The sequence below is a fragment of the Cucurbita pepo genome, chromosome LG05 (genome assembly GCF_002806865.2).
Source record: "Cucurbita pepo subsp. pepo cultivar mu-cu-16 chromosome LG05, ASM280686v2, whole genome shotgun sequence".
Lineage (NCBI taxonomy): Eukaryota > Viridiplantae > Streptophyta > Magnoliopsida > Cucurbitales > Cucurbitaceae > Cucurbita > Cucurbita pepo.
In genome coordinates this window covers 607,397-632,358 of record NC_036642.1, presented here as the reverse complement: position 1 = coordinate 632,358, position 24,962 = coordinate 607,397, and the positions used below count along the sequence as shown (strand labels likewise).

The following is a 24,962-nucleotide window of genomic DNA, read 5'->3' as shown; positions in this document are numbered from 1 at the left end:
ATAATTATATATTAATTAAATTTAATTCAAAATTTTCAAAATATAAGTGAATGTATATTTTTATTCAAAATATAACTTAATTTAATAGCTAAAATATTATTATTATTATTATATTAATTAAAAATTAAAATCCATGTCCACACACCTAAAATACTATATTTTAAAAGAAAAAGAACAACCAAAGACTTTAAATTGACTTAGAGAATATTTACCCGGGTGGTAAAAGATAAATAAATATGTTTTTACATGAATTTTTTACTTATATTTTTTTTGTGGAATGGTAAAAAAAAAAAAAAAAATGCAACCAGCAAGTAAAAGCGTTCTGTCATTGTCCCCTTGAAAGCGGAGAAAATTAAAATTAAAAGAGGATAAGTTATTATTTTTTAGCGTCCTTAAATTATAAATATTTACACTTTTTCCCATAATTTTTTAATTTTATATATTTATTTTCGCACTTTATATTAAATTTTTATTAATTAATTGATTTTTATCAGTGTTAATATTAATTAGAAAAAACATAGACTCTAACATTTAAATTTATAATTAAAGTTAACACAAAAGATGAAAAGTAAATATTAATTGTAATGGTAAAAATGTAAAATCTTAAGATGTATGAGCCAAATATGAAATAAACTTAAAATTTAAAGATGAAAAGGTTAATATTTTAAAATTTAAGGACTAAATTGAAAAAAAAGTGGGAAAATTATAGTCAAAGGTGACTTACTAAAAATGTATTTTTACCGAAAATAAAAAGAGAACTTAGGCGCTGGGTTGCGAGTTACTTGGTGAGTGGGCACTTTTTCTCCTTCTTCTTCGTCTATAGCCCCCATTATCTAGCTCCCTAATCCAACATCCAGCGGCTGAACTGGGTCGCTCTTCAATCGCATATTTTTCGATCGCAGTCAAGAACAATTCGCTGCTGGCACTCTTCTTTTTCTCTTGCAACCATGGACGATTCCGCCAAAAACAAGTAAAATCATCGCCCTCAACCTTCTGCTCTTTCTGTTTGTTTCTGTGATTGATTTTGTTTTCTGGGGCTTTCTTTTGCGATTTTTTGTAATGCGTCTTTTCTGGAAGATCTAGTACTGATTGTTGATTTCTTATTTGGAGGAAGCTGCTTTGGGTTTTTGTTTCAGATTGGTGTGGGGAGTTTTGGGAGTTTGTTGTCGGATTGAGTTGTTTCTTTGATTTACCATGATTTTCTTGTCTGTAATCGGTAATTTGTGGTTGAAATGGGAATGAGGATGCGGCTGTTAGATCTAATTTAAGTAGTGGCCATTGCATTACTGTTTTCTTTTGTGTTTGTGTGTGTGTGTGTGTGTGTGTGTGTGTGTGTGTTTGACGGCTTGTTTTGTCATCAATGTACTGTGACATCCAGAGCTAATGACTCGCTATGTTGTTTGTAGTGTTCTTGCGGTTTTGTCCTCTTTCGGATCCCAATTGTTTAATCATTTCCTTGTCAGATAAATGGTTGTTGTTTTGTTCATTTCTTGAGAAAATCCTCCCCTTCCTCCTCAAGAAGCGTGGTTTAGTGTGCTATTAGATTGAACCAAATTGTTTTCAATTTCTCTTTTGGTAGTAAGTGCTGCATCTTCCTAATCGTACATTCTTGTTGCTTTAATGTGTAATTTTTCAGTGATTCTTGGAATTGGGATGGAGATGGATATACCATCCAGAAGGATACCGATTTGGGTGAGTAGTTTCTGGTTTGTTTTGTTTTTTATGCATTATGTAATCTTGTTGGTGTTATGCTTGCTCATTCTTGTTATCTCTTTTGTTGTCATTGTCATGAACTTATAATAGAATGCCTTTGGGACGGGGTGTCTGAAAATGACGATCTTTCGTATGTGTTCGATGAAACAACTCCGGTTAAAGCTTGCGGGGACTTGGCATACCATGTCACGCATAATGGTGAGGACATTACACCCTTCTCTAATCCCTCAGTTACCTCCAAGGAAATCGTTTTTTCTGAAGTTTACACTTATATTCAGATGACAGGAACAAGAAATCAGAAGAATCCAGGGAAACTCATTCACAAGCGAAGAGACGTCGGATGTTACAGTTTACTGCACAAGATATAGAAACTTCACTCTGCTGTGAAGATTTGTCTTCTAGATTTCTAAAATCACATGTAAGTGATATGCAATTCCTGCTTCTCTTGATAAGCAAGTGTACATTATGACCAAAGGATTCAGAAAGACTTGTGTCGAACGCGTTAATTTTTCAAGTTATATGTTATTGCGTACTATGTATTTGCCAATTATTTTGCTGCATGGAGCTAAATGTCGATCTTTAATATTCGGCAGACAAGGTTTAACGACGAACAACACTGATAGGAGTTTACTTTGTCTTTTTAAATAGCTTAACGAATGTAGATATCTATGTTTCGAAGCAGGCTTCTCATTTGTCTTTTCTGTAAAGTACGACCGTGATACCATGCAACCAAACTATATAATTTGTGTGAAATTTGTAACGTTGTTTTGTTCTATTTTCAGAATAAGGATGTTTCTAGTCCTGCTGCTGTCCCTGATGTTCCATACGAGATTCCCGAGTGCTCTGGACTCTCAGGTTTGTCCCGAGCAAGATACTACTTAATGTAGAAATCGTATATCGATGTACTTGTTTGCCTCTTGGGTTTGTCTGATCTCTATATATTTGCCTCAGCTAATGTGCCAACTTCTTGTCTTGAGAATTTGGATCACTCACCTGAAGGTTGGATTGCTGATTGCCTTAATGATGCTGATATGCATTGCAGCCCTGAGGATTTGTATGTGCCTTGTGTGCATCCATTTTTTTTAATTATTAGTTTCAATTATATGAATTCCTTATAATGTGGAACTCAGGAACTTTGCTGGGACTTCGGACAATCAAATCGATGTATCAGGTAAAGTAAAATGTTGTTACGGTTTGTGTTCGTTTATATATCGTTATGAAAGATGACTGTGGTTAATTTGAACTTGTGTAGAGTTTTGTAATGTTGCACCTGAGTTCAAATCTAACGCAGTCCAACATCATCCTACTCGAGTTCCTCGGAACATAATTTTTAAAGGTTCTATTCTGCTCTTGACCTTTTGAAGGTTTCTTTACAATGTTGATATACCGTGTTCATTGCTTTACGTTCCCACATTGCCTATACGTGCAGGTCGAAAGTCGTATATTAGAACTCCGACTAAGTTAGCTTCTTCAGTTGCCTACCCATTTGCCTTCATCAAACCCTGTGGATTCCATGGAGATGTCACCTTGAAGGACATAAACCAGCGGATCCGCACGCCTCCACCTTCAAAACTGAAGCATCAACCTGAAGACCCATCTCAATCATACCCAACATCAGCCTTCTCCGGTAAGCCCGTCGTCGGTAAAACCAAGATTCATACTGAAGGTGGAAAGGGCAGCATTACAATCATGAGGACCAGAGGTTGAACGAACCATGTATAACAATTATCGCTGTCCAAACGTTCCTTTTGCCGCCCCTCGGTCATCCTTGAGGGACTTGTAAAATGTCATGGCCATGTAGTAAGCAGTACAGAAGCTGATTAATGTTCATTTTTGGTATAGAGAAAGAGAGAGGGAGAGATGTGTAGGAACATTAGGGTTGCCCTTGGAATCCCTAATCATATAACTTCATTAATATGTTTATGCCTCCAAGCGAACTCTTGTAGGTCCGAGTCCGAGTTCGAGTTCGAGTTCGATACCCATAAGGTTCGTGTCATTTTAGACTTGGAAAACAACACTCCTTATCATCATGTTTATTCTTAATGCCTTGTGGAACTCTGCTGTAATCAAAATCTTTTGGTGGAAAGCTTGAAAACCAGTCAGCTTTTTTATTTTTCCTGCTTTTGTGTTTGGTTGACCGTGGAAGTATGAGAATCAAGTAGGATCTTATTGTCTCACAGGCTTACAGCCTTACAGGCTCTTGGTTAAAGAGAAAATAGGTGAAAAGATGTGCTTGAGAAGCCTTGCACTCTGAGCTTGTCTTCTTGACTCTTCTTTCTATGCTTCATAAAGAAGTTTGGACATTGTTTCAACTTTTAGACCATTGACCCAATTTTCTAGGCTCGTAATAGTCTAAATAGTCTAAGCCTACATCATTCTTTTGTTTTTCTCTCAAGATTTTAAAACGAGTACGAGTCTGAGAGGATTTTACACCTTGTAAGGAATATTCTGTTAAAACGAGTCCCCTAAGGAGAGGATTCTACACATTGTAAGGAATATTCTGTTTCTACACCTTGTAAGGAATATTTTGTTCCTTTCTCCAATCAACCCTTATAAGGAATGATGATGCTTCGTTCCCCTCTTCAACCGAGGTGAGATCTCACAATCTATCCTTAAAGGCACATGCCCGATGTGTTCACAATTTACTCCTCGAGAGCTCAATATCTTCTATGGTACACACTGCATGATGTCTAGCTCTATTATATCATTTGTAATAGCTCAAGCCCATTGGTAGATATTATCCGTTTTGCATGATGTCTAGCTCTGTTATATCATTTGTAATAGCTCAAGCCCATTAGTAGATATTATCCGTTTTGACCCATTATGATTACATATTTTAAAACGCGTGGTTCGACCCGACCCCTCACCCCTCACTCACTGATGTGATATCTCATAAAAATAGTCGGAATGATCCTAGAAATGGTTGACAATGGAACATGCCCAATTTTCTGGTCTCTCAAGTGACTTGAAATGTTTGAAACTTTATGAAACAGATTAAATTAAAAATTGATAATCATATACACTTAGGGAATTAAAAGATTGAAACTCTCCCTTTACATGGAACTAATCTTTGTGGGGGCAAAAAGAAACACATTAAAATCCTCAAACAATTGGTGGTAAGGAAGAAGAATTAAAAAGCCTCGAGCATTTCCAAGATGAAATCGCTGCAAGTGGGACAGTTCCCGCGGCTAACCATAAGCTCCTTCGAACAGAGCCTGCAAAATGTATGGCCGCATGCCGCCATTGGCGCGTTCTTATGCTTCACCATGCAAACGCAGCAGCTGAATTCTCCGCCACTACCATCGTCTTCATCTTCTTCTTCGTATGCAACGTCTTCCTCATCGGAGAAGCCATCTTCTTCGAACCCCATTCCGTAATTCGACCCTTCGAACCCCATTTCTCTGTCCGTCTCGTGCAACAGATCCATCAACGACATCCTTACCGGCTCCGACGTAGGTGACTCCTTCTCCCCTTCCTCCGATCCTGTTGTTGATTCTACGTTTTCATTTTCGTCTTCGTTTTGTTCTTTCTCTTTCTCTTCCTCTTCTTCTGCAGCTTCCGCTGCGGCGGCGGCGGCGGCTGCATCGGCTGCTTCTTGTGCTGCTACGGTTTCTCTAGCGGACATCATTCTCCGCTCCGAGAAGGCGGAGCTTATATGTCGGACTCGGTTATCGTGATCTGGTTCAGTTAGATCGGTGTAGTTCTCCGTTGGATTTGGGATCCGGATTGAGGTGTGACGCGACATTTGCGGCCTCATTCGACTCGGCGCTGAATCCGGAATGGATGAATAATCAAAGGACTCGTCGTATTGGAACGGAGTCGAATCGCTGGAGCTGTTCATTGTGGAACTCTGTCGAGATACTTGACGGCGAATGGATTTGGAGGATTCTTCAGACGGATTACGAGCGGAATGATCGGTGGAGTTTCGCGACGAAGGCGTGTTGAACCGGACTTGACTCCGCTTCCCCATTAGGGATCGCTTAGGTTGAAAAGGCATATCGGAGGTCGGAATCGGAACTGTGGAGACCCAAGCAGAGCCGGCGCGCTTCAATCGGAGTTTCTCCCTAAAAGACTTCCATGTCCTTTTGTCCTTTCCGAAAAGCCCCTTGGCGGCGCTTGGCTCCTCGTCGCGGATCACGTCGAGTAGGGTTCGGCCTCGGATTTCGGCAGCCCTTGCAGTTGCAGAGGCCGGCGGTCCAAATCTATTGTTAGCCAAAACGTCATCAAGTGTATAGCCGGCGAGGCTACGACCCTCCTCAAGTAACGGCATTGAAACAACCTTCCGTGCTCGAAGATCACAGAAAGAAGAAGGTAATGTGAAATGGAATTGAATGCAGATTTCAGAACAATCAATGGATCATTTATTTTCCCTGGAAATCGTAATTACAGAACAAAATTAAGCTTCAACACACACATGGAGATTGGATTGATTGTTCCAGCTCGGAAGGAAGAATACGAAGAAAGCTTCAGGTATTTTCCGTTGAATTCTCCTTATTTTTGGATCGAATTCATTATTTATGATTTTCCTCAAAAATTAAAATCTGAATTTAAATTCCAAATGTGGAACGGAAGCAATTTGTTAGGAGAGGCTGTCTCAATTTTCGGAATCTTGTGAGGTCCTCCAAATTTGTTCGTGAAAAAAAAAAAAAATTATAATTAATTCAACCTCTTTTATTTATTTATTTATTTATTAATTTTTGTAAAGCACCACTTTTTATTTTCTAAATTATTATTTTTTCAAAACTGCTTCTGGTTTTTTATTTTATTTTATTATTATTTACTACCATTTTTATCATTGTATTTTCAAAATTTAAGTTCTTTAGTTTCTTGGTGATTGAAAAAGGTTAATCACCTTGAAAATTTAAAAATTTACCATAGTTAATATATCATTAACTATGAATTCATTAGTTATTGAAAAGTTTGGTATTATTTAGTAAATAAGTGAGATTAAGAAATGATTTATAGGTTGCCAATGTTCATACTTTATGGCATGTTATTTGAATCATAAATTAAATTCTATTGATCTACACTGGCAAAGACTAGGAAGCCTAACATTTGTTTAAGACACCCACATTCACTACCCCACTAGGTTGGTGGGCTTGGTTTGGTTGAAAATATCATTGAATTCAATGGAGTTTCAATGTTTGATATCAATATCAATTTGAATAACACCATTACTTTCTTTCTTCGTAAATGTTTAAAACTATTTTTGGAGTAGAAATGCTGTTAGAATGTTGAACGAAAACGAATTTTTTGTTCAATATTCTAATGGATTTCTACTTCAAGAATAGTTTTAAAACGTTAATGGTAAGATCCACGTCGGCTGCTGGAGAGAGGAACAAAGCATTCCTATAAGAATGTGAAAACCTCTCCCCAACGCTTTTAAAAATTATGAGGCCGATGACGATACTCAACAGACCAAAGTGGACCATATCTACTAGCGGTGGGCTTGAGCTATTACAAATTGTATCAGAGTTACACCGGGTGGTGTGCTAGTGAGGACGCTGGCTCCAAGAGGGGTGGATTGTGAGATTTCACATTGGTTGGAGAGGAGAACGAAACATTTCTTATAAGGGTGTGAAAACTTCTCCTTAGTAGAAGCATTTTAAAACTGTGAGGTTCACAGCGATACGTAACCGGCTAAAACGGATAATATTTACTAGGGTCGGAAAGTGGGTAGCGGGAGTAAAATAGTTTTGAATTGTGGGTAAGCACACTTTGAAAACTTAAGAAGCAAATAAAGGAAGAAAAAAGAGAGGAATGGTTGGTATGAGAATGGCATTGTATCAGCCTCTTACCTACCCATCGCTCAATAGGGAATAAAATCAATGTTAAGATTCATGATCACAACAACCCCACTTTCCACTTCCCTTCAAAACCTAAAGAAACAGAGCCCTTTTGGTGCAAGAGGAAAACAGGAAAGAATTGTCTGCCACTGCCAGATTACACAAACTTCTCTATCTCTATCTCTCTCCCTCTTCCAAGCTGCGACGATGGTTGGTAGCACCGTGTTCACTTTGGCTGAGGTTGCCTCCCACGACAACCGCAACGACTGCTGGTTGATCATTGAGGACAAGGTATTTGATCATTTATCTCTGTGGCTCAATGTGGTTTCAAATTCTTTACATGGCTTTCATTTTCTGTTTGATCTTGAAATTTATGCATATAAATACTTCTTGTTTTGTGTTTACTTTTTTCGCAGACTAAAAAAATAGTTTTTGTTTTTGGAATTTGGTTAAGGATGAAATCTATAGAAAATACGATTTGACGTTGCTGAAGTGTTAAAGATTCATTGAGTCTATTTGCTTTGACTGATTGAGTTTCATGGATGGAAATAGTGCTCTTCTGTGTATTGTTTGATCTGAATTGGGCTTACGAATCGAAGTTTGGTGTATGTAAACGATTTGTCACTGAATTTGTAATTTATTTATCTGTTCAAGCAAACAAAATTACATGTTTTTTTAATATTTAGGACATAGTACTTTTCTCTACTAGATCCGATTCTTTTATTTTTATTATTTGGATAGGAGTACCCGTAATAGTTCTAGCCGATCGCTAGGAGTACCCATAATAGTTCTAGCCGACCACTAGCATATATTGTCATCTTTGAGCTTTTCCTTCAAGATTTTTAAAACGTGCCTACTAGGGAGAGGTTTCCTTCTTCATTTTCCTCCCCAACCGACGTGAGATCTCATAATTCATTCCCCTTCCGGGCGCAGCGTGTTCACTGGCACTCGTTTCCTTCTCCGAAGGATGTGGGACCCTCCAATCCACTCCCTTTTGCAGCCTAGCGTCCTTGTTGGCACACCGCCTCGTGTCCATCCCCTTTGGGGCTCAACCTCCTTGCTGGCTCTGATACCATTTGTAACAGTTCAAGTTCATCGCTACCGTATATTGTCCTTTCTGAGTTTGCCCCTTGAACTTTTTAAAAGAGAGGTTTCCACACCCTTATAAAAAATGTTTAGTTCTCCTCTCCAATCGATGTGTAATTCTATGTCCCCTTCCCCTCTCTCCATTCCTAATTGTTTTTCAATTGTGTTATTGGTCCAATAGGTGTACGATGTAACAAAGTTCCTTGAAGACCATCCTGGTGGTGATGAAGTCTTGTTGTCAGCCATTGGTAGGGAAAAACACGCAACGAAAATTTTTCATTCAAATATATTCTTAATAAGCTTTGTCAAATGAATTGATCATAATGTTTGAGACACCAATGTTGGTTCTTCATATCATCTACAGGTAAGGATGCAACCAATGATTTTTTCGATGTCGGGCACAGTAGTGCTGCTCGAGCGATGATGGAAGAATTTTACGTCGGCGACATCGATAGCTCAACTATCCCTACAAAAAGGAAGTACACTCCTCCAAAGCAGCCCCTATACAACCAAGACAAGACACCAGAGTTCATTATCAAGGTCCTCCAGTTTCTAGCTCCCCTGGTAATTTTGGCATTGGCTTTTGGCATCCATCTCTATACCAAAACAACATGAACACTGAAACTATATCCATTTTTTTTGAAAAAATTGGTATATTTTGTTCCAATGAGTGTACTATGCTTGAAACTTGTTATATGATGCCGCTGAAAAATGTTTCAACTTCCTCTGTTATATAATGTTTACTTACCAAAAACATTATCAATAAAGAGTAGTTCTTGGCAATGTTATTCATTTACGAATTACAAGTAGACTGAATTATTCTCCAAAGAGAGGAGAAAAGAACTTGAATTTGTTCAACAAAGAAAAGGGACTCTGCATTGTACTGTGTGATGTAAATTGGAACTATTCTGCACTTGTACATGTTCTTTGAATCACTTTAGAATCCGTCCTCTGCGAATGTTTCGATGGGGAACTCGAACCCCTCGAAGAGCTATGCCCAAAGAAGTTCATTTTACTAAATTTTCTCGAGAAAGAACTCACAAGTTTATGAGAACTAGACTTCTGCATGTCCCTCCTCATACAAACATGTTCTTTTTCGAGATCATTCAATCTCATCCGTAGGCGAGCGAGTTCAAGTTTTAGTTCACGATTTTCTCGTCTCAGTGATGCATAATTGTCTCGTGGAGACATTGCTGCACTGAATGCACCACTGCTAATCCGCCATGATTGATGTGAAGGTTTGTAGTCTTCATCGTCGCAAGAGTTCGATAGTGCAGTACGAAGCCTTAGTTGCTCAAAATACAGGACTTGAACCATGCATTGGAGGGGAAGACGCTCATTTTGAGCAGCATGAGCACCAGCCTCTTGTGAGAGCTTTTGAAAATCGATTAGTTTGCAGAGCTTCTTCTTGTCTAAATCTGATAGACCTTGATGAGCCTGTGGTAAAGCAACAATAAGTCAATCAATCAAAATGAAAATGTCTTAGAACATACGAAATGCACATACGTACTTTAAGATAGATATCGATGGCTCGATATAAACCATCGTGGATGGTACGTGCATGTGAAGGTAAGGAATCTGAAATGAGCATGAACTTGGAAAGGTTAAGGTTTGCATCAGGTGCAATTTCAGCAAGGTAGTTGTCCACTAGTTTGGATACTTTAAACAATGAACATTGAGATGGCGAACAAGGACTATCCGAATCGAAAACAGAAGCGTCTTCCATATCGTCTTGGCTATCATCTTGTTGAGAGAAGTTTACCAAAATCCTATGAACTGTGTCAACGTCAAATAAAGTATCAGCTGAGTTTTTGAAGGATGGAATCAGAAGGTCATCAAGAGTAGCAATGTCCAGCTGGGATCCGATCCTTCTCTCGAGGTCGAGTTGGAAGGCAACAGAGCAATCAAGCGTCACAGCACTCCTCAGAAGCCCGAAAAGGAAACTGATTGGAACGACAGATTTTTCAACAGGCAAAAGACTGACAATTGTATCAACAACAAGCTTTTCTTGTCCATTTGAACCTGAAATGATATCAACTTTTGTCTGCCCAGATGGGTTCCATAAAGTGGATTTCTTTGTTAACTCCCTTTGAGCATAATTCATCAGGGATGCAGCTATGCTCTCGGGACGAACCCCTCGACACTTCATGGCTGTAATGACTCGTTCATACAAGTCAACACGAAGTACCGAGATATCTTCGATCCACCAGTCACTATCAGACTTGACAGCCTGCTTGCTCATATGAAGTCTCCCTGAACTGCTATACTCCAAGCGTGAGAAGCTTGAAGCGATTTGCTCTGAACAAGCCTTTGATGCTATTGCATCAATGCAACGGCTAACTGCTCTTACATCATTGGCGAGAGGGAGTAAATTCTCATATTGCTGCAACACTTCAACACACATTTCAAGGTTCTTCGAGACGACGCTCTCGAGATACTCTTCAGCTCGCGAACTGAGATTATCCTTCGAGAACTCTTCAGTCATTTCAAGATAATCGGAAACGCAACATAGCTGTGCAACATTTCCTGGAGTAATTTCGAAGTTGATCCCATAACAGAATTTTGCTGCCAGTTCAAAAGATTCAGCTCCTCCTGGTAGATTGAGAAGCTCCACCTTGGAGATATCAGAGTCTCTATGTTCTGCAACTAATCTCCGAATTCGCCCACTTCGAGAGACGAGAGGGAACTGCATTTAGTAGTTTAATTAAACCAGATCTTCACTGGGGACGTGTTCAAGATATTCAATGGGAACATATTCATGACAGAAATTTGACAAAGAATTCAAATGTTTATTTAAGAAAACTAAAAACGAAATCTTTATCAAGCTGGAGCTCAAGTTGTTAGTGTCACCTTATGCAAGGAGAATGTCACTCCAGCCACGTCAATCGTAATATCGCTTGGAATATCATGAAAAATCCTACACGAATCAGTAGCCAATGATTCACAAGAAGAAATATTTGTACTCAACGAGAATGATAATCATCATCATTTTCCATCCAGATACTTCAATCCACTAAAGTAAAGAACATTGCTAAGCCAAAATACTGTCAATCAGAGAAGCGTCTAGATCATTTTGAAACACTAAGAACCAGCCAAACGATACACCAATCCAAAACAGGAAAGAACGAGCTTGCACGAAAAACACCAGCTCGACCGAAAACCAGCACGACAAGATCGACTCATCAAAACATTCAAAATTCATGGCACAGACAGCTCGGGGCCGAAGTCGACATAGAATGAAGGGGACGATCCTAATGCTAGTGTTGGAAATTAGAACAAACCATCTAGACCAAACGGCAGAGATCTTGCACAGCTAGAATGCCAAAAAGTAAAAAAGAACAATGACCAAACGGCAGCATTACACCACAACTAGTACAGAGAACTGCACAAAAACTAAACTAACATGAATTCAAGAGAAGATTAATGACAAGAACACAAGGCAAAAGATCATCAAAGACAACAAACAAACGAACCATTCGTTGCATCGGTGGCGCACCGACTTGGCAAGAGACATCTGTTGCTGGAGCTGCAGCATGTTGCAAGGGAGAGCAAAGTGGAGGTCAGTAGGGAGAAAAGGATGGTGGGGTTTAGGAAACAAAGGGAGTAAAGAGATCCAATGGGAGAAAGTTGAAGAAACTCCTCTTTGGCCATTTTCGTCGAACAGTTGGCGTGCATTCTTGAAAATCACTAGATTGCAATTGTCCAAAGGCAATGGGGCCTTATGGGTGGGACAATGCTTTGATTAACACGCCACAAACTGTTTAAAATCCCATCAAACCTTACTAAATTCACTAATTTCATGCCTTCTTTCTGGGGTTCTTCCTTTTTCCTCCCCCTGTGATCATGTCTGCCCTGTTTGAGCAGGCAAACAAGCGCGATAAAGGGGGTAGAAAATCAGCAATCCCTGGACGGAGAAGTCAAAATCCATTCGAAACTGTGCAATCAAAGAAACAAAATAAGAACAGAAAGAGCGGGAAAAGGTCGTTCTTTCGCTTGACGATTAGAAGCCATTTTCAAACTCTGTAAAACTTGATATCTTTTGTTTCTTTATCGTCAATCAAGAATTTCATAATATCACTTAGGTCCTCATACTTTTACTAATTACCATTCACACCCATTTAAACTTTTTTCTTACAATGAATAAACCTAAACTAATTATTTATTTAATAATAAAAAAATTCCCATTTTTTATCCTAATGTTTTTAATTATATATTCTAATTATTGATTAATTAACGAAATTTAAGATTAATTTATATTTTCTTCAAAGAGCCAAAAATAATTACTTTTATAAAATAAAAAATACATTGAATCATTACTAAATGGAAAGTTTGTTTCTTTTTTAAAAAGTTGAGTTTTTTTTTTCTTTTTATTATTTTATAACAAATCTTGATTAAATCTGAATTTTTTAAATAATATTCTAAAAAAATAATTTTTTAATTAAAAAAATATGAATAATTAAGAAATGTGATTAAAATTTATAAAAATTATTTGTCTTTTAGTTTTGGGCCGTATCCCTAAAATCTAGGACATGAAGACATTATTTTTTTGTTTTTGTTTTTTTATTATTTAAATAGAGGAATTATAAATATATAAATATATAAATAAATAAAAGGGAGGGGAGAATAAAATAACCAAAGCTTACATAAGAGGCCAACATGAAAAAGTGGATTATTTTTCCTTTCGGCACTTAGCCAAATAAATCATCATCGTCTTTTCTTTCTTTTCACTTTGTCAAACGACATAAAGCAAACAAACAAAAGGGTTAAAAAGACACGATGCTAACTGGAGCTCGTGGGACCGAAAAAGAATCTAACGTTCACCACCGATACCTTATTTGTTAATCTATGTAATTTATGGAAGATACCCGAGACTAGAGCATGTCGTGGAAGAAGCATGTTGGCTGTGCTTCGACCATGTCTACGAGACAAAGTTGAATATAGATATCATGAATGCTAGATGTAGGATATTGGGTCGAAAAACTTGAGCAACCATTCACTATGTGCTGGTTATTAGTGCATCCTCATGTCTCTAAGGCCGAGCTGAATAGAGATATCATGAACGCGAGGTGTAGGATACTGGGTCGAGAAATTTGGGCAACCCTTCACTACGTGCTGGTCGATAGTGCATCTAATGTCTTGATACCTATCTGGGTCGAGTTAGGTTGATTTTTTATTTACGTTTTTATGATTTCAATTTTTACTCTTAGGAAAGTCGGTGGAAATATACGTTAGGGTTGAAAATGATAAGGACAATATAATTATGAAAGAAAACATATGGAATATGATTGTCTACTGCCACCATCCTAGTGGGGTCCCTTTAGGGATCATTATTTTTTAGGACCCATACCCTTATAAACATATGAACGTGCCGAGAATAAACATGGATAGATAAATAATTCATGTTTTTTTTCCGTTAATTATACTTGGTATTAAAACTTTAAATAATATTCAATATGTTTCTAAGTTTTTTAATTAATCTCCAAAATTTCACCTATAAGATTCATGCATTCGCCGTGATTGATGCAAATATTGTTGAGGATTGTTGGGAGAGTAGTCCTACGTCGAAATCATAGGTTTAGAAGTAAGGAATACATATCTATTGGTACGAGTCATTTTGGGCAAGCCCAAAGTAAAGCCATGAGAGCTTATGCTTAAAGTGGATAATATCATACAACTGTGGAGATTCGTGATTCCTAGCAAATATGCTATTAATTTTATCTCATATCAGCTCAAGCATCCCTGAGCGGGCTTTCATCATCTTATCAGGCAACTTCTGCTGCCCAGTCCCTGCAAATATGCTAAATCATACAGGGTGTTGAGTAGAGTTTATTAGCAAAAACATGAACTAAAGTGGACAATGTCATGGAGAGTTTATGAATAAGTGGTAAGTTCAAAGAGAAATTTGTTTAATAGTGGAGCATTGTGCAACCAAGAAATATTTCGTGTGAATTATTCAAAAAATGGTATTAAAGCCAGACATCGGGCAGTGTGTCAGCTAGGACATTGAGCCTTAAAGGGGTGGACACCGGGTAGTGTGTCAGCGAGGACGTTGAGCCCCGAAGGGAATGGATTGTGAGATCCCATATTGGTTGGGGAGGGGAACAAAGCATTCATTACAAGAGTGTGGAAATCTCCTCCTAGCATTTGCGTTTTAAAACGTTGAGGGAAAGCTCGAAAGAAAAAGTCTAAATAAGACACTAGCTACTAGCAGTGGGCTTGAACTTTTTTTTTTTATTTGTGAATGTTTGGGCCAATTTGAAATATACAAACAAAGCCAATGGTAAAACAGCACAAGAAATCATATCATATCATCATAATCTCAACACACCGTATGCCTTCAATGGGTTCCATTGTCGAGCCAAGCCACAGCTAAGGTCAACCACAACCAAACTAAATATCACTAATTCATTACATGTCAAATCAAGCAATGACTGATGAGCTTGAGCCAGAACACCAGACATGCAAAAGAAAGACAGCAATATTTCAAACCAAGATTCGGAGTGAAACTAAAACCAAGAAGTCTGTTCAAAGCAATCCAAGTAAAGGATCAGAAATTTAGAATGAAACACAAGTTCATTTCATTGCGTAAAAAGATCGAACACTTCATCTGCAACCCTCTAGTAATCTAAAAACGGAGCAACCAACAAGAAGTATGAAAATGGCAAATCTCATGCTCAACTGTAACGTTCTTAGAGAGTTCAAACACGGTTTAGAAACATCAAATTTCTACTTCCAAAATCTAAACACAATTTCAGTAAGCCCAAATGTCAAATTTGGCTGTGGAACACAGAATGAATAGAGATTGACAAATGCATCAATCAAATCACGTTACATAGAAACATAGAAACTTCAACGGATCATGAAGAAGAAAGAATCGCAGAATGATCCGGAGAAAAAAATACGGAGAAATGGAGGAGAAAGTCAATGAACTTGTTATAAATGGAACAAAAAAAAAAAATTAAATTAATAAAATTACTATCTTTGTTAGTAATTTATTATAATTTTTTTTTTTTATAAAATTAAAAAGTTTTAATATTATTTTTAATATTTAAAAATAGATTTTGTTTTTGTTTAAAAAAAAAGAAAAGAAAAATATAAATAGAGGCGAACTGTTCCCCCAATCCCCAACCCTAACTTTTCCTATTTACTTCTCCCGCGCTCTCTGTCTCTTTCTCTCTCGTCCTTTTCCTACAAACTTCCCTCTCTTTCTCTCTCTTCTTCCATTTGCAGCTTCGCGCCTTCTCTCTCTCTCTCTCTCCTCTGTTCCATCAGAACGGAACGAAGAAAACCCAGAAAACCCTATTCTCGGTCTCACACACACATTGATTTATGGGAAAGTACATGAAGAAATCGAAGCTTACAGGCGGCATTGCAGTTATGGAGGTCTCACCGCAGTCCTCTCCGGGACTCCGTACTAGAGCTGCTAAAACCCGTGCCCTACAGCGCCTCAACAAATCATTCTCTCAATCCGCCGCTGTTTCGAGCCCTAGAGCGGCGGCATCTTCTTCTTCTTACTTGCAGCTGCGCAACCGTCGACTTGAAAAGCCTCCGGTATTCCGGCAGCTGCATAAGGCGCAGCAGGACGGCGAGTGTTGCGAAGATGGCTTGAGTCGTGAGTGTTCCTCTAATGATTCTCGGTTGAAGCGGGATTTGGCGGACTCGGGTTCGGAGAAGAGGAAGCTTCGTGTGGAAACAGGGAGTGGAAATGCTAGGGATTTCGAGGATTATTTTGGCGAGAACTGCCTGGATTTTGGAGGTGATAATAGGTACGGTTTCGGAAGCTTTTCTGGAATTGTTGTTGTTTGAATTCAATTTTAGCTTGTGATGGCTTAAAATGGCTGTGATTTCTTCCTTTGTTTTTTGATTGCTATCGTACTGCCGACAAATCTCGATTTCGTCGCGATCTTCGTTACTAGTTAAAACTATTTGTCTAGTTCATGGGTTTCTCAGATTTTTCCTTTTCTTATTTTGTTATTTACATGTCTTTGGCAATTTATTTGCTCATAGGATTGATGCATTGGTTTCTACTGAACTGGATGGGCTCACTCTGTGACCATGTTTGCTTGTTTGACTATCACTATTCTCGTACTGTTCCTTTTCCCTATATGTGACTTCACTTTCCACTTCGCATCCTGTCGTTCCATTGTTACCATATGTTGCTGTAGTGTATCTTTCATGATAGGCTAGTTATGCTGTAAGATATGACTTTTTAAGAGTTTCGTTGGTATATTCAGTGGATAGGCTGTTTTTTAAAAATATTTGTCAGTTTTCGAGTCAGCTTGGACACCTCGATTATTCTCACGAGAATATTATTTGTTATTTCACGTTATAACATTTGGTTACTAAGATGATCGGAAGATTATTAAATTTTAGGTAGAGGGTCACGAAGTTATTTATTATTTATATGGTCGTGATCAAGCTAATTCCATTTAATTTATTTTACATTAGATGACAAGATCCCTGAATTCTTCTTGGCCATGAACAATTGTTGACTTAATGGTTCAATTTTCTGGTTTCTACCTCAGCTTTTGGGCTGAAACTCAAAGAGGCAAAATGGAGTTCTGCTTGCATTAATTTAATGCGAGTTTTCTTTTTTGGCAATAAATTGGAAGAATTAAATAAAGTTGGTAGTTACCTATGGGAATACTGATTGCAATAGTTATTAGCTTTCCACAATTTTGCAGCATATGTCGTCATTTTGGGCCTGAGCATATTTTGATTTTTGAAACGTGTAGGTGACAAGAAGTTATAACTTATAGATCTATTTCATGCCATATTTTTTACTACCAGCCAAATTAGAGTTTGTCCCATTAGACCTGGCATATTCCTTAAGATATTCGATGCCCTGTAGTGTGTTCTTTTCTCAATTTTGGTTTTGCTTTAGATTAAGTAGACACTGTTTGATAACGTAAAAAGGATAACTGAGTTCAATTAGTGTATTCTTAAAGGCAATCTCATGAACTAGTTAATTGAGTTGATTAAGCTAAGAAGGGTTCTTTTTTTCTTTTACAAGTTGGTACCTTTTGCGTATTTTATAGCTCTTCTGAAGTACAATGATTTGAGGGTATGCTTGTGTAGGGGCACTGCAGAAAAAATACATAGAAGCTTGGTTAGAGATTCAAGCACCAACGCAACATCATACTCGACCCAGATGGAGACAAATTCACATACAACCAACTCAGGAGTAGAGATGGAGTTGCTTAAAAGTATCCCTACTGCAAATGACATAGAGGAGTTCTTTGCTCAAGAAGAGCTATGGCATCAAACAACGTTTATTCAGAAGTAAGCCAATGAATTTATTTGTGATGTATACTTGGATTAGAAAGTGACTATCAAGTTCATGGTTGGAGTGTGGGTTTCTGCAGGTATAACTTCGACTTTGCAAGTGAAATGCCTCTCCAAGGACGATATGAATGGGTGCAAGTGGTTCCCTAAGTTAGCTATGATCTCGATTCTCAAGTGTCTCGTCTCTATGAGAAGCACATTTTGGGGTCACAGGATGAGTTTAGCTCTCTATAGCAAACACAAAGTTGGGGCATATCTCATACTAACCAACCAGCTTTTAATCCATATTTAGTTAGAAGAGACATTTGGAAGAATGGTGGATAGTACATAAAAGCGTCTCTCGTCGTCATTTGTAATGTTATCTTAACTGTTCCAGTTGTCCATATCTGGGTTAGTTTGTCTTTCAAATTAGTAAAATAAATGAAGTTTCTTCACCACCCATCGTCTTCATTAATCATAACCCATCTGAAACTAAGACATGATTTCTCTTTCTGGTTCTTACGCCATCTTATTTGGCTTCATTTGGAAGAAATTCTGAGGAGCTTTGCAGAGAGGAAATGATAGATGAAATGAAATAATATATCATGTAAATGTAAATACTATACATAAACTTGTCCCCCCCCCATGCACTTACTTCGATGCAATGCTTAGCAGTTTCACGTGGGTCATTGCACGGCTCTGCATTCTACGCTTAGTACAATTCTGTTCAACGCAAGGAATTGTCACTTTCGTTACACATTAAATGCTCCAAGTCCCCGGATAACACAACAAAATTTCAACAGATTCTCAGAATGTGTAGCAATCACATATAAGTACTCTTGGAAAACTATATTTAACTCATGCAATCACATATAAATGTTCTTGGAAAGCTGTATTAAAGTCATGCAATCACAATTTTCTGGTCTCTATTGTAACTTGGGTTTGTACAGCCACAGTTGGAATTCTAAAGATACTTTTTGGTTGATTCAGAAGGAAGCATCAAACCATCTTCAATATTTCATCAGCTAGTAAATCAGATCATGAGTATGGGCAACAGTTAAACTTGTTAAGCCTGAAATACCAAAATGCATGCTTTGGTTTTATGGAGTTAGTGGCCCTACAGGAGCTAAATGTGATGCAGTATTCGTCTCTGCCATTTCAACTTCATATGATGAAGTGCAGTTGGAAGATCCCTCATTCCCTAAAGCCATCCTCCTAAGTTTATCAAGTTGAATTGCACGCAGTTCATATCTGCCAATATAAACAAAAGCTTGAATTCCGTGCTAAATGCGCAAAGAAGTAGAGAGCAATTTAAGACAGTATCTTCGGAAATTCCAGAGGAAGAAGAAAATAAGTGCAGGTATGACCCGAGAAATTAGACTATTTACGAGATGTTCGCCTATATTATGCACACCAGAAGCATCAACGAACGAAAAGTTATAGGGAAACAGATTCAAGGTAATTGTTCAAATTTTTTTGTCTTACAGTTTTAACATCATAAAGTTCTAGTAATGGCAGTACAGGAAGAGGAAATAGAACTACCGAGCTTTCGGCATAATCCGTTATGAAACCGTTGAGCTAAATTACCTGACAAATTACACTACAGAAATCTGTGTGTAGCATTACCAATAATTGGAAGCGGTCCTTGCAAAGTTAGAATCTTTAAAGCATCAAAAAAGTGAATTATAAAACATGGTCCCAAACTCAGCTTGCTCTCCTCGACACATGCTGGTAGAATTCAAGGTAAAAGGAAGAGTCTATTGCACAAGGAAAAGGGAAAAAAGAGACATGTGAGAGGCTTGTGGCTTCCTTGAAAGTTCCATAGTTAATTTGCATCCTATTCTACACCGTATCCTTGACGCATATTCCCCGTAGCTCATACTACCCAATTCCGTTGCAAACAGAATTACAAAACATGGTCCCAAACTCAGCCGTCTCCTCTCATAGAAACCAATATGCCCAACAAAAACAAACTTGCTGGTCGAAGATTTTCCTGCTAGTTTAGGTAATGCATATGGAGGGCTGACTTCCTATCAACACTCATGTTCAAATTATCACCTTGTCTTGAAGGTGGATTGCTTTCTACTCTGATTCTGTACTAGTTCATGGGGTTCCCAGGTTGCATCCTCAAGTGACTGACCCAGACATTGGATGCGAACTTCTAACCTGTCTCCTAGAACTGACTCCGGAATTAAAGTATTGATCTAATGTAGAGCTAGCTGTGATGGTAATGGGCTGGGATCACTTTGGCCAGCTTTAAACTAAAAACAAGATGAGGTGGGTTGGTGACTGAGTAATCCTCCCTTCACTATGCATTCAGTTCTTTGGAAAGGACCATATTTCCATAAAGCCAGCTTTTCATACCTTTCAGTGGCCAAGGACTGTTCCATTTTCCGATTGAGAGAAGGTTAGGGTAGTTGAAAACTCACAAGAGACCTGGTACTCCTATTGGCAGACTTCAAACTTGCTACAAAGTCCATCAGCATTTTTTGTATCACCACCAAAATCATTTATAGTTCCTCTGTTTAAGTTCATGGCTGCAGGATGCCCAAAATATCCAACCATTAATATCCGTCCCAGGAAAACAAAAATGGAAGTAAATCCACCCTCCTCATCAATTCCACATGATCGAAATCTCAATGAACCTCACCAGATTTTCCCACCATCACACTACTAGCTTAATAATCTTCCCACCTTCGAAATCACCCCCTAGCTAAATCTCGTGCCTTCCTTTCCGTCATTAAACACCAAGGGTTTCATGGTGTCCGCACCAATTTCTTCTAGTGCAAAATTTGATAAATCTCCTCCAATGAACCCTACTCTAACATTGAAATCCTATTTACCTATTCCTAAGTTGCCTCCAATCTGGATTCCACCATATGCACTTTGGTGTCCATTTTTTCTCCCTTTGGGCATGATCCAAGATGAAGCTATGATACTAGTTAAATAGGATCAAGTAGAATGGAACAGGAAAAATAAACCAAATACAAAAGAAAAACATGCTTTTAAGAGGAATGTGGCTTTGACTTTGTACTCGTTGTATCATATGCATGCTACCTCATTCCATAACTACAACATTTACAAAACATGGTCCAACATTCTACTTGCTCCCCTCATGGACCCAATAGGTCCAACAATAACAACTTTACTCACGAGGCATACTTATTCTCCTTGTATTATAGTTAAACTAACTCTGGATGTCCTCTCCTTCCTCTGACATGGCTATACATACATGATGTGTGATAGATAGGGGAGGGAGGTAGCGGTACGACTTCTGTTGATGCACAAACAAGTTCAAGCTATAGCTCTGAACCAAATTGGAGGAACTGTAAACAAGACAAGTGTTTGCACATTGGAATGAGCCCTATGAACAAACTAATGAACACATCTCTGATTTCTCTACCATTCACAGAAAGTTAATAACTAAATAACCAAACATCTTAAAAGACAAACTCTTCTTTCTAAAATAATATCCTTTTCTAAAAAGCAACAGAAAGGAGGTACGACGTTCTAGTGATGCGGAACAAACTTCCAAACATTGTACTGAATCAGCTGCTAAAAACTACAAACAAGTATTTACACAAGAACACATATCTCTAATGTCACAGAAAGTCGTGGAAAGCAAAAAAGAAATTATATTTCATACAAGAGACACAGAAACTAAGCCTAAAACCTAAAAGATTCTACAAGAAAATGGAAAAAAATATTGAAACTCCATGAACTTTCACACATGGGCGAACAAGCATACCTTAAGAACCACAAAACGACTACTTGGATCATATAATATAATGAAAAGCCCACATTTTAAACAGAATTAAATGGAAACAATAGGACTTACTCAACCACCAGGCTCTTGACAAGGGCAAAATATATTTTCCAGAATTGGTGTTCCTTCAAATGTCCAGGGCAGAGCTTATATCTGAGTTGGGAAATTTCCTTCAAAATGAGAAAAGAATTGACAGTTCAATTTTGATAGGCTTCACAATCACATAGCCCAACCACATTAGGGTTCTATTTGAACAGGTTCGAAATCATTTGTACATGAATACCAAGAAACGAACCTTGACTTTAGACAGCACAAGAACGGCATGTCGCTCCTGCCAATCCGAGAGATTTTGATCACCACAAAGTGCTTCCCCTTCATCTGAACACAAATCCAAATTGCGAATCAAATCCAGCAATAAACTAAAACGAAGATATCAAAACTGAAATCTCCTCAGCTGTTAAAAAAACCCTCCAAGAATCCAACAGAACTTAAAAACCTACTGGAATTGAAGGTTATAGAGAAGGAACAGCGAGATACCTTGAAGAGGAAAGTTCTTGAAGGTTTCAATGGTGAAGGACTTGACAAATTCGATCAACGCGTCTGTGACTCCATGGAATTGCTCTTCCTTCTCTCCATCGGATTTCCGCAAGGGAATCGAACTTTCGGTAAACTGGTCGATTTGCCTCAAAAGTCTCCGTCGAAACCAAGAAGACAAGCTCATTTTTCGTAGTTTGATCTGGACCTGCTCCTACTCTTCGCAGCGCCAAATCAAAAAGATAAGAATCCTATGTGAAATAACATCGAAAACCAACTAAAATTTTGCCTTCTGCTGCAAGCTGTATTGGCTTTTAGGGAATTGAAAGCAGAAGAAGATTACAGGAAGATGATGATGGATCATTGTTGGCTAGGGAATTGAACTCGGATTCCGTTGTGTTCTGGCGGAAGGAGCTCCGAATTTCCAAATGTGCTCCTGCGGTAATTATATTATATTTAAAGAATCCTCAACTAAGCTCAAAATTATCGTATTTTACCTCCAGTTCCAAATTTTCATACCTCACGTATAACCATACGTTCTTGAATTATATTTAAATTGGTTACAACAAATTCTATTAATGACTTAATTTCATTATAGAGTCATGCAGACTACAATAATTTATAGATTAAAACAATACAACGTTAAGAATATTATTGTAAGTCTATTTTTTTAAAATAATTAAATATAAAATTTATGAATACCTGATCAAATATGCATATTTACCAACAAAATTATTTAGTTATTGAGCAAAAATCGATATACTTCTAATGTGAAATTGGTGAGGTTGGTTACAATATGAGGTAGTCGTAAAGTGTTCTTTCTCTATCATTAGCTCGAATGCGTTTTTCAAAGATTACTATTTCTAAGTGCAGGTTCGGTGTTTCATGCCATGTCAAATAAGCAAGATATTGAACAGGAAAATTTGGTCACGTAGATCTTCAAATTTGTGATAGATAATGCTCTGTTCTTTGTTGTATGTCCTCAGTTTCGCTTAACCAGGACCTCAAGTTTGGTCTCGACTCTCTCTAACATGATATTTTCCTCTATAGCTCGAGTCTGGCCTAACTCTCGCTAACTAGATACTTTCTAGTAAGCTCGAAAATATAGAAACTATCCATTAAAAATGAGTAGAGGGAAGGGAGAGATGGAGAGAATCCAATAATAGGAAAGAGTAATCTATGTCACCGCTAGACTGGGCGTTAGCTTTAGTTGTGAAGGGGAGGACAAAGCAAGACAAAGCAAAACAAAGCAAAAGACAAATGCCCAAAAACAAAAGGCCATTACTGCTTCAATCTGCTGCATGCCGCAGTACAGACATATCTTACACCTCTACCCCACCTGCCAATCCGGACCCTCCATCTATCAGCATTGATTCCAATCAGACGTCTCGGATTTCAGCACCACATGCACCTGAAAATCTTCCAATACAAATTTCATCTCCCCCACCACCGGGCACTATCTAATCAAACACAGACAATTTTATCCTACTAAACTCGATTAATTAAAATATTATAATTGTAACGAAAATATTAAACATCTATGACTTCTAATTTAGCATAAAGTTTTAAAGATAATGATCAAAACTGGAATGAAATGGACAATCTTAAAGCATTGTACCTGGTCAGAGTAAAACAAAAAGCAAGACGTGAAGAACGCTAAATGTGAGCTTAGTAACATTTATCAACAAATTCCATTAAAAGCTTTAGGAAAATATTTGAGAGATGAACAAATCTAACTAACAATTCTAAACAGAAGAATTTGTGAGAAAGCAAAAGACCAAAAACTATATTTAAACATCTTATCAATCGAGATATTGGATCAAGAAGTATTTCAAAAAAACTAGTTGTAGAATATGTTTTCGTTTAACGATAATCTTCTCCTCGCAATCTATAGTATAAATATTTGTGAGAGTATAACTCTGTATATGTTTATATATGAATTACGAAACAAAAACCACACAAAAACATGGGAGGAGAAGGAAAAAGGAAGATTAAAAATGGAGATGCAGAGCAGTGTACGAGAGAAGCTTCAATGGCGAACTCAGTCGTTAATCTGCATCTACAGGAAGATGAAAATTCAGCGCAAGTCAAATACCAAACCTCCAGCGTCATTAATTTACAGAGAGAAAAGACTTCAAGATATCCGCTCAAACCGCACCGATTGACGAAGCTATGTTTCAACTAGTTCGAAATCGGATTCGGCCCGCTCGGAACTTCGTGCGCCGCAGATTCAAATCGACTATCGTCTCTCCGCTGGCCGCCGGATTTCGTGTCCAACGATTGTTGTCGCGGCGGACTTTTGGAATCGCAATCGTTTCTCCTACCTCGCCCGCCGGACTCCGAGTCCGACCTCTGTTTCCGCGGCGGATTGTTCAAAACATGATTCGTTCCGCTCGTAACCTCGAAAACCGCAGATTCAAGTCGACGATCGTCTCTCGGACTTCGTCCGCCAGATTCCGACTCCAACCTATGTTTTCGCGGCGGATTGTTCAAGGAATGTGGAATTAGACGTGTCTGCGACTCCGAGGCAGCCATGGAAGGGCTGCCGAGCACGACGGCAGTGAGAAATACGAAGAGAAGAGTAAGAAATGGAATTAAATTACGAGAACTAGAAGAATTTGGCGAACTTGAACTGCTTGCTGTGGCCATGCAAGATCTGAAGAAAATTAGGCCTCTGAAAAAGGTTTGAAGGGTTCAAATACCCATGAGAGAAGGAGAGAAGAAAAAAGGGGCAAAGCGAAAAACAGAGAAGATTTGAAATTCGATGCACATTAAATTTGTCTGAGAACCAAAGCTAACTTGACGTGCGGGTG

At 38.1% G+C, this 24,962-nt stretch overlaps 6 protein-coding genes across 7 annotated transcripts; 3 read left to right on the top strand and 3 right to left on the bottom strand.

The window, feature by feature from the left end:
• The first annotated feature begins 768 nt into the window (after nt 1–768).
• Nucleotides 769–3,826, top strand: LOC111794632 (protein XRI1-like). Its single transcript, XM_023676716.1, has 9 exons — nt 769–970; nt 1,637–1,692; nt 1,804–1,911; nt 1,992–2,131; nt 2,496–2,568; nt 2,665–2,767; nt 2,844–2,884; nt 2,966–3,049; nt 3,143–3,826. Exons 1-9 carry the CDS (start codon nt 948–950, stop codon nt 3,418–3,420), a joined length of 906 nt encoding a protein of 301 aa, XP_023532484.1. The 5' UTR covers nt 769–947; the 3' UTR covers nt 3,421–3,826.
• Nucleotides 3,827–4,745: 919 nt separating this feature from the next.
• Nucleotides 4,746–6,023, bottom strand: LOC111795707 (E3 ubiquitin-protein ligase RNF8-like). The gene has a single exon (XM_023678267.1). The coding sequence runs from the start codon at nt 5,981–5,983 to the stop codon at nt 4,844–4,846; it is 1,140 nt and encodes a 379-aa protein (XP_023534035.1). The 5' UTR covers nt 5,984–6,023; the 3' UTR covers nt 4,746–4,843.
• A 1,341-nt stretch (nt 6,024–7,364) lies between these two features.
• Nucleotides 7,365–9,368, top strand: LOC111795733 (cytochrome b5, seed isoform-like). Its single transcript, XM_023678297.1, has 3 exons — nt 7,365–7,790; nt 8,767–8,833; nt 8,950–9,368. The coding sequence occupies exons 1-3, from the start codon at nt 7,542–7,544 to the stop codon at nt 9,198–9,200; spliced, it is 567 nt and encodes a 188-aa protein (XP_023534065.1). The 5' UTR covers nt 7,365–7,541; the 3' UTR covers nt 9,201–9,368.
• On the bottom strand, nt 9,342–12,598 carry LOC111795732 (BTB/POZ domain-containing protein At5g48800-like). Its single transcript, XM_023678296.1, has 4 exons — nt 12,059–12,598; nt 11,436–11,502; nt 10,096–11,271; nt 9,342–10,022 (listed from the first exon to the last, which is right to left on the bottom strand). The coding sequence occupies exons 1-4, from the start codon at nt 12,118–12,120 to the stop codon at nt 9,489–9,491; spliced, it is 1,839 nt and encodes a 612-aa protein (XP_023534064.1). The 5' UTR covers nt 12,121–12,598; the 3' UTR covers nt 9,342–9,488.
• A 3,178-nt stretch (nt 12,599–15,776) lies between these two features.
• Nucleotides 15,777–18,307, top strand: LOC111795250 (cyclin-dependent kinase inhibitor 3-like). Its single transcript, XM_023677555.1, has 3 exons — nt 15,777–16,351; nt 17,664–17,867; nt 17,951–18,307. Exons 1-3 carry the CDS (start codon nt 15,915–15,917, stop codon nt 18,018–18,020), a joined length of 711 nt encoding a protein of 236 aa, XP_023533323.1. The 5' UTR covers nt 15,777–15,914; the 3' UTR covers nt 18,021–18,307.
• A 357-nt stretch (nt 18,308–18,664) lies between these two features.
• On the bottom strand, nt 18,665–24,222 carry LOC111795251. Of its 2 annotated transcripts, XM_023677557.1 has the most exons (6): nt 23,435–24,222; nt 22,493–22,585; nt 22,153–22,368; nt 21,911–21,993; nt 21,688–21,785; nt 18,665–19,100 (listed from the first exon to the last, which is right to left on the bottom strand). In XM_023677557.1, exons 3-6 carry the CDS (start codon nt 22,334–22,336, stop codon nt 18,950–18,952), a joined length of 516 nt encoding a protein of 171 aa, XP_023533325.1. In that variant the 5' UTR covers nt 22,337–22,368; nt 22,493–22,585; nt 23,435–24,222; the 3' UTR covers nt 18,665–18,949. The 2 variants fall into 2 exon arrangements, with proteins under 2 accessions (XP_023533325.1, XP_023533324.1); XM_023677556.1 differs by having other exon boundaries at nt 22,153–22,585.
• Nucleotides 24,223–24,962: the final 740 nt, after the last annotated feature.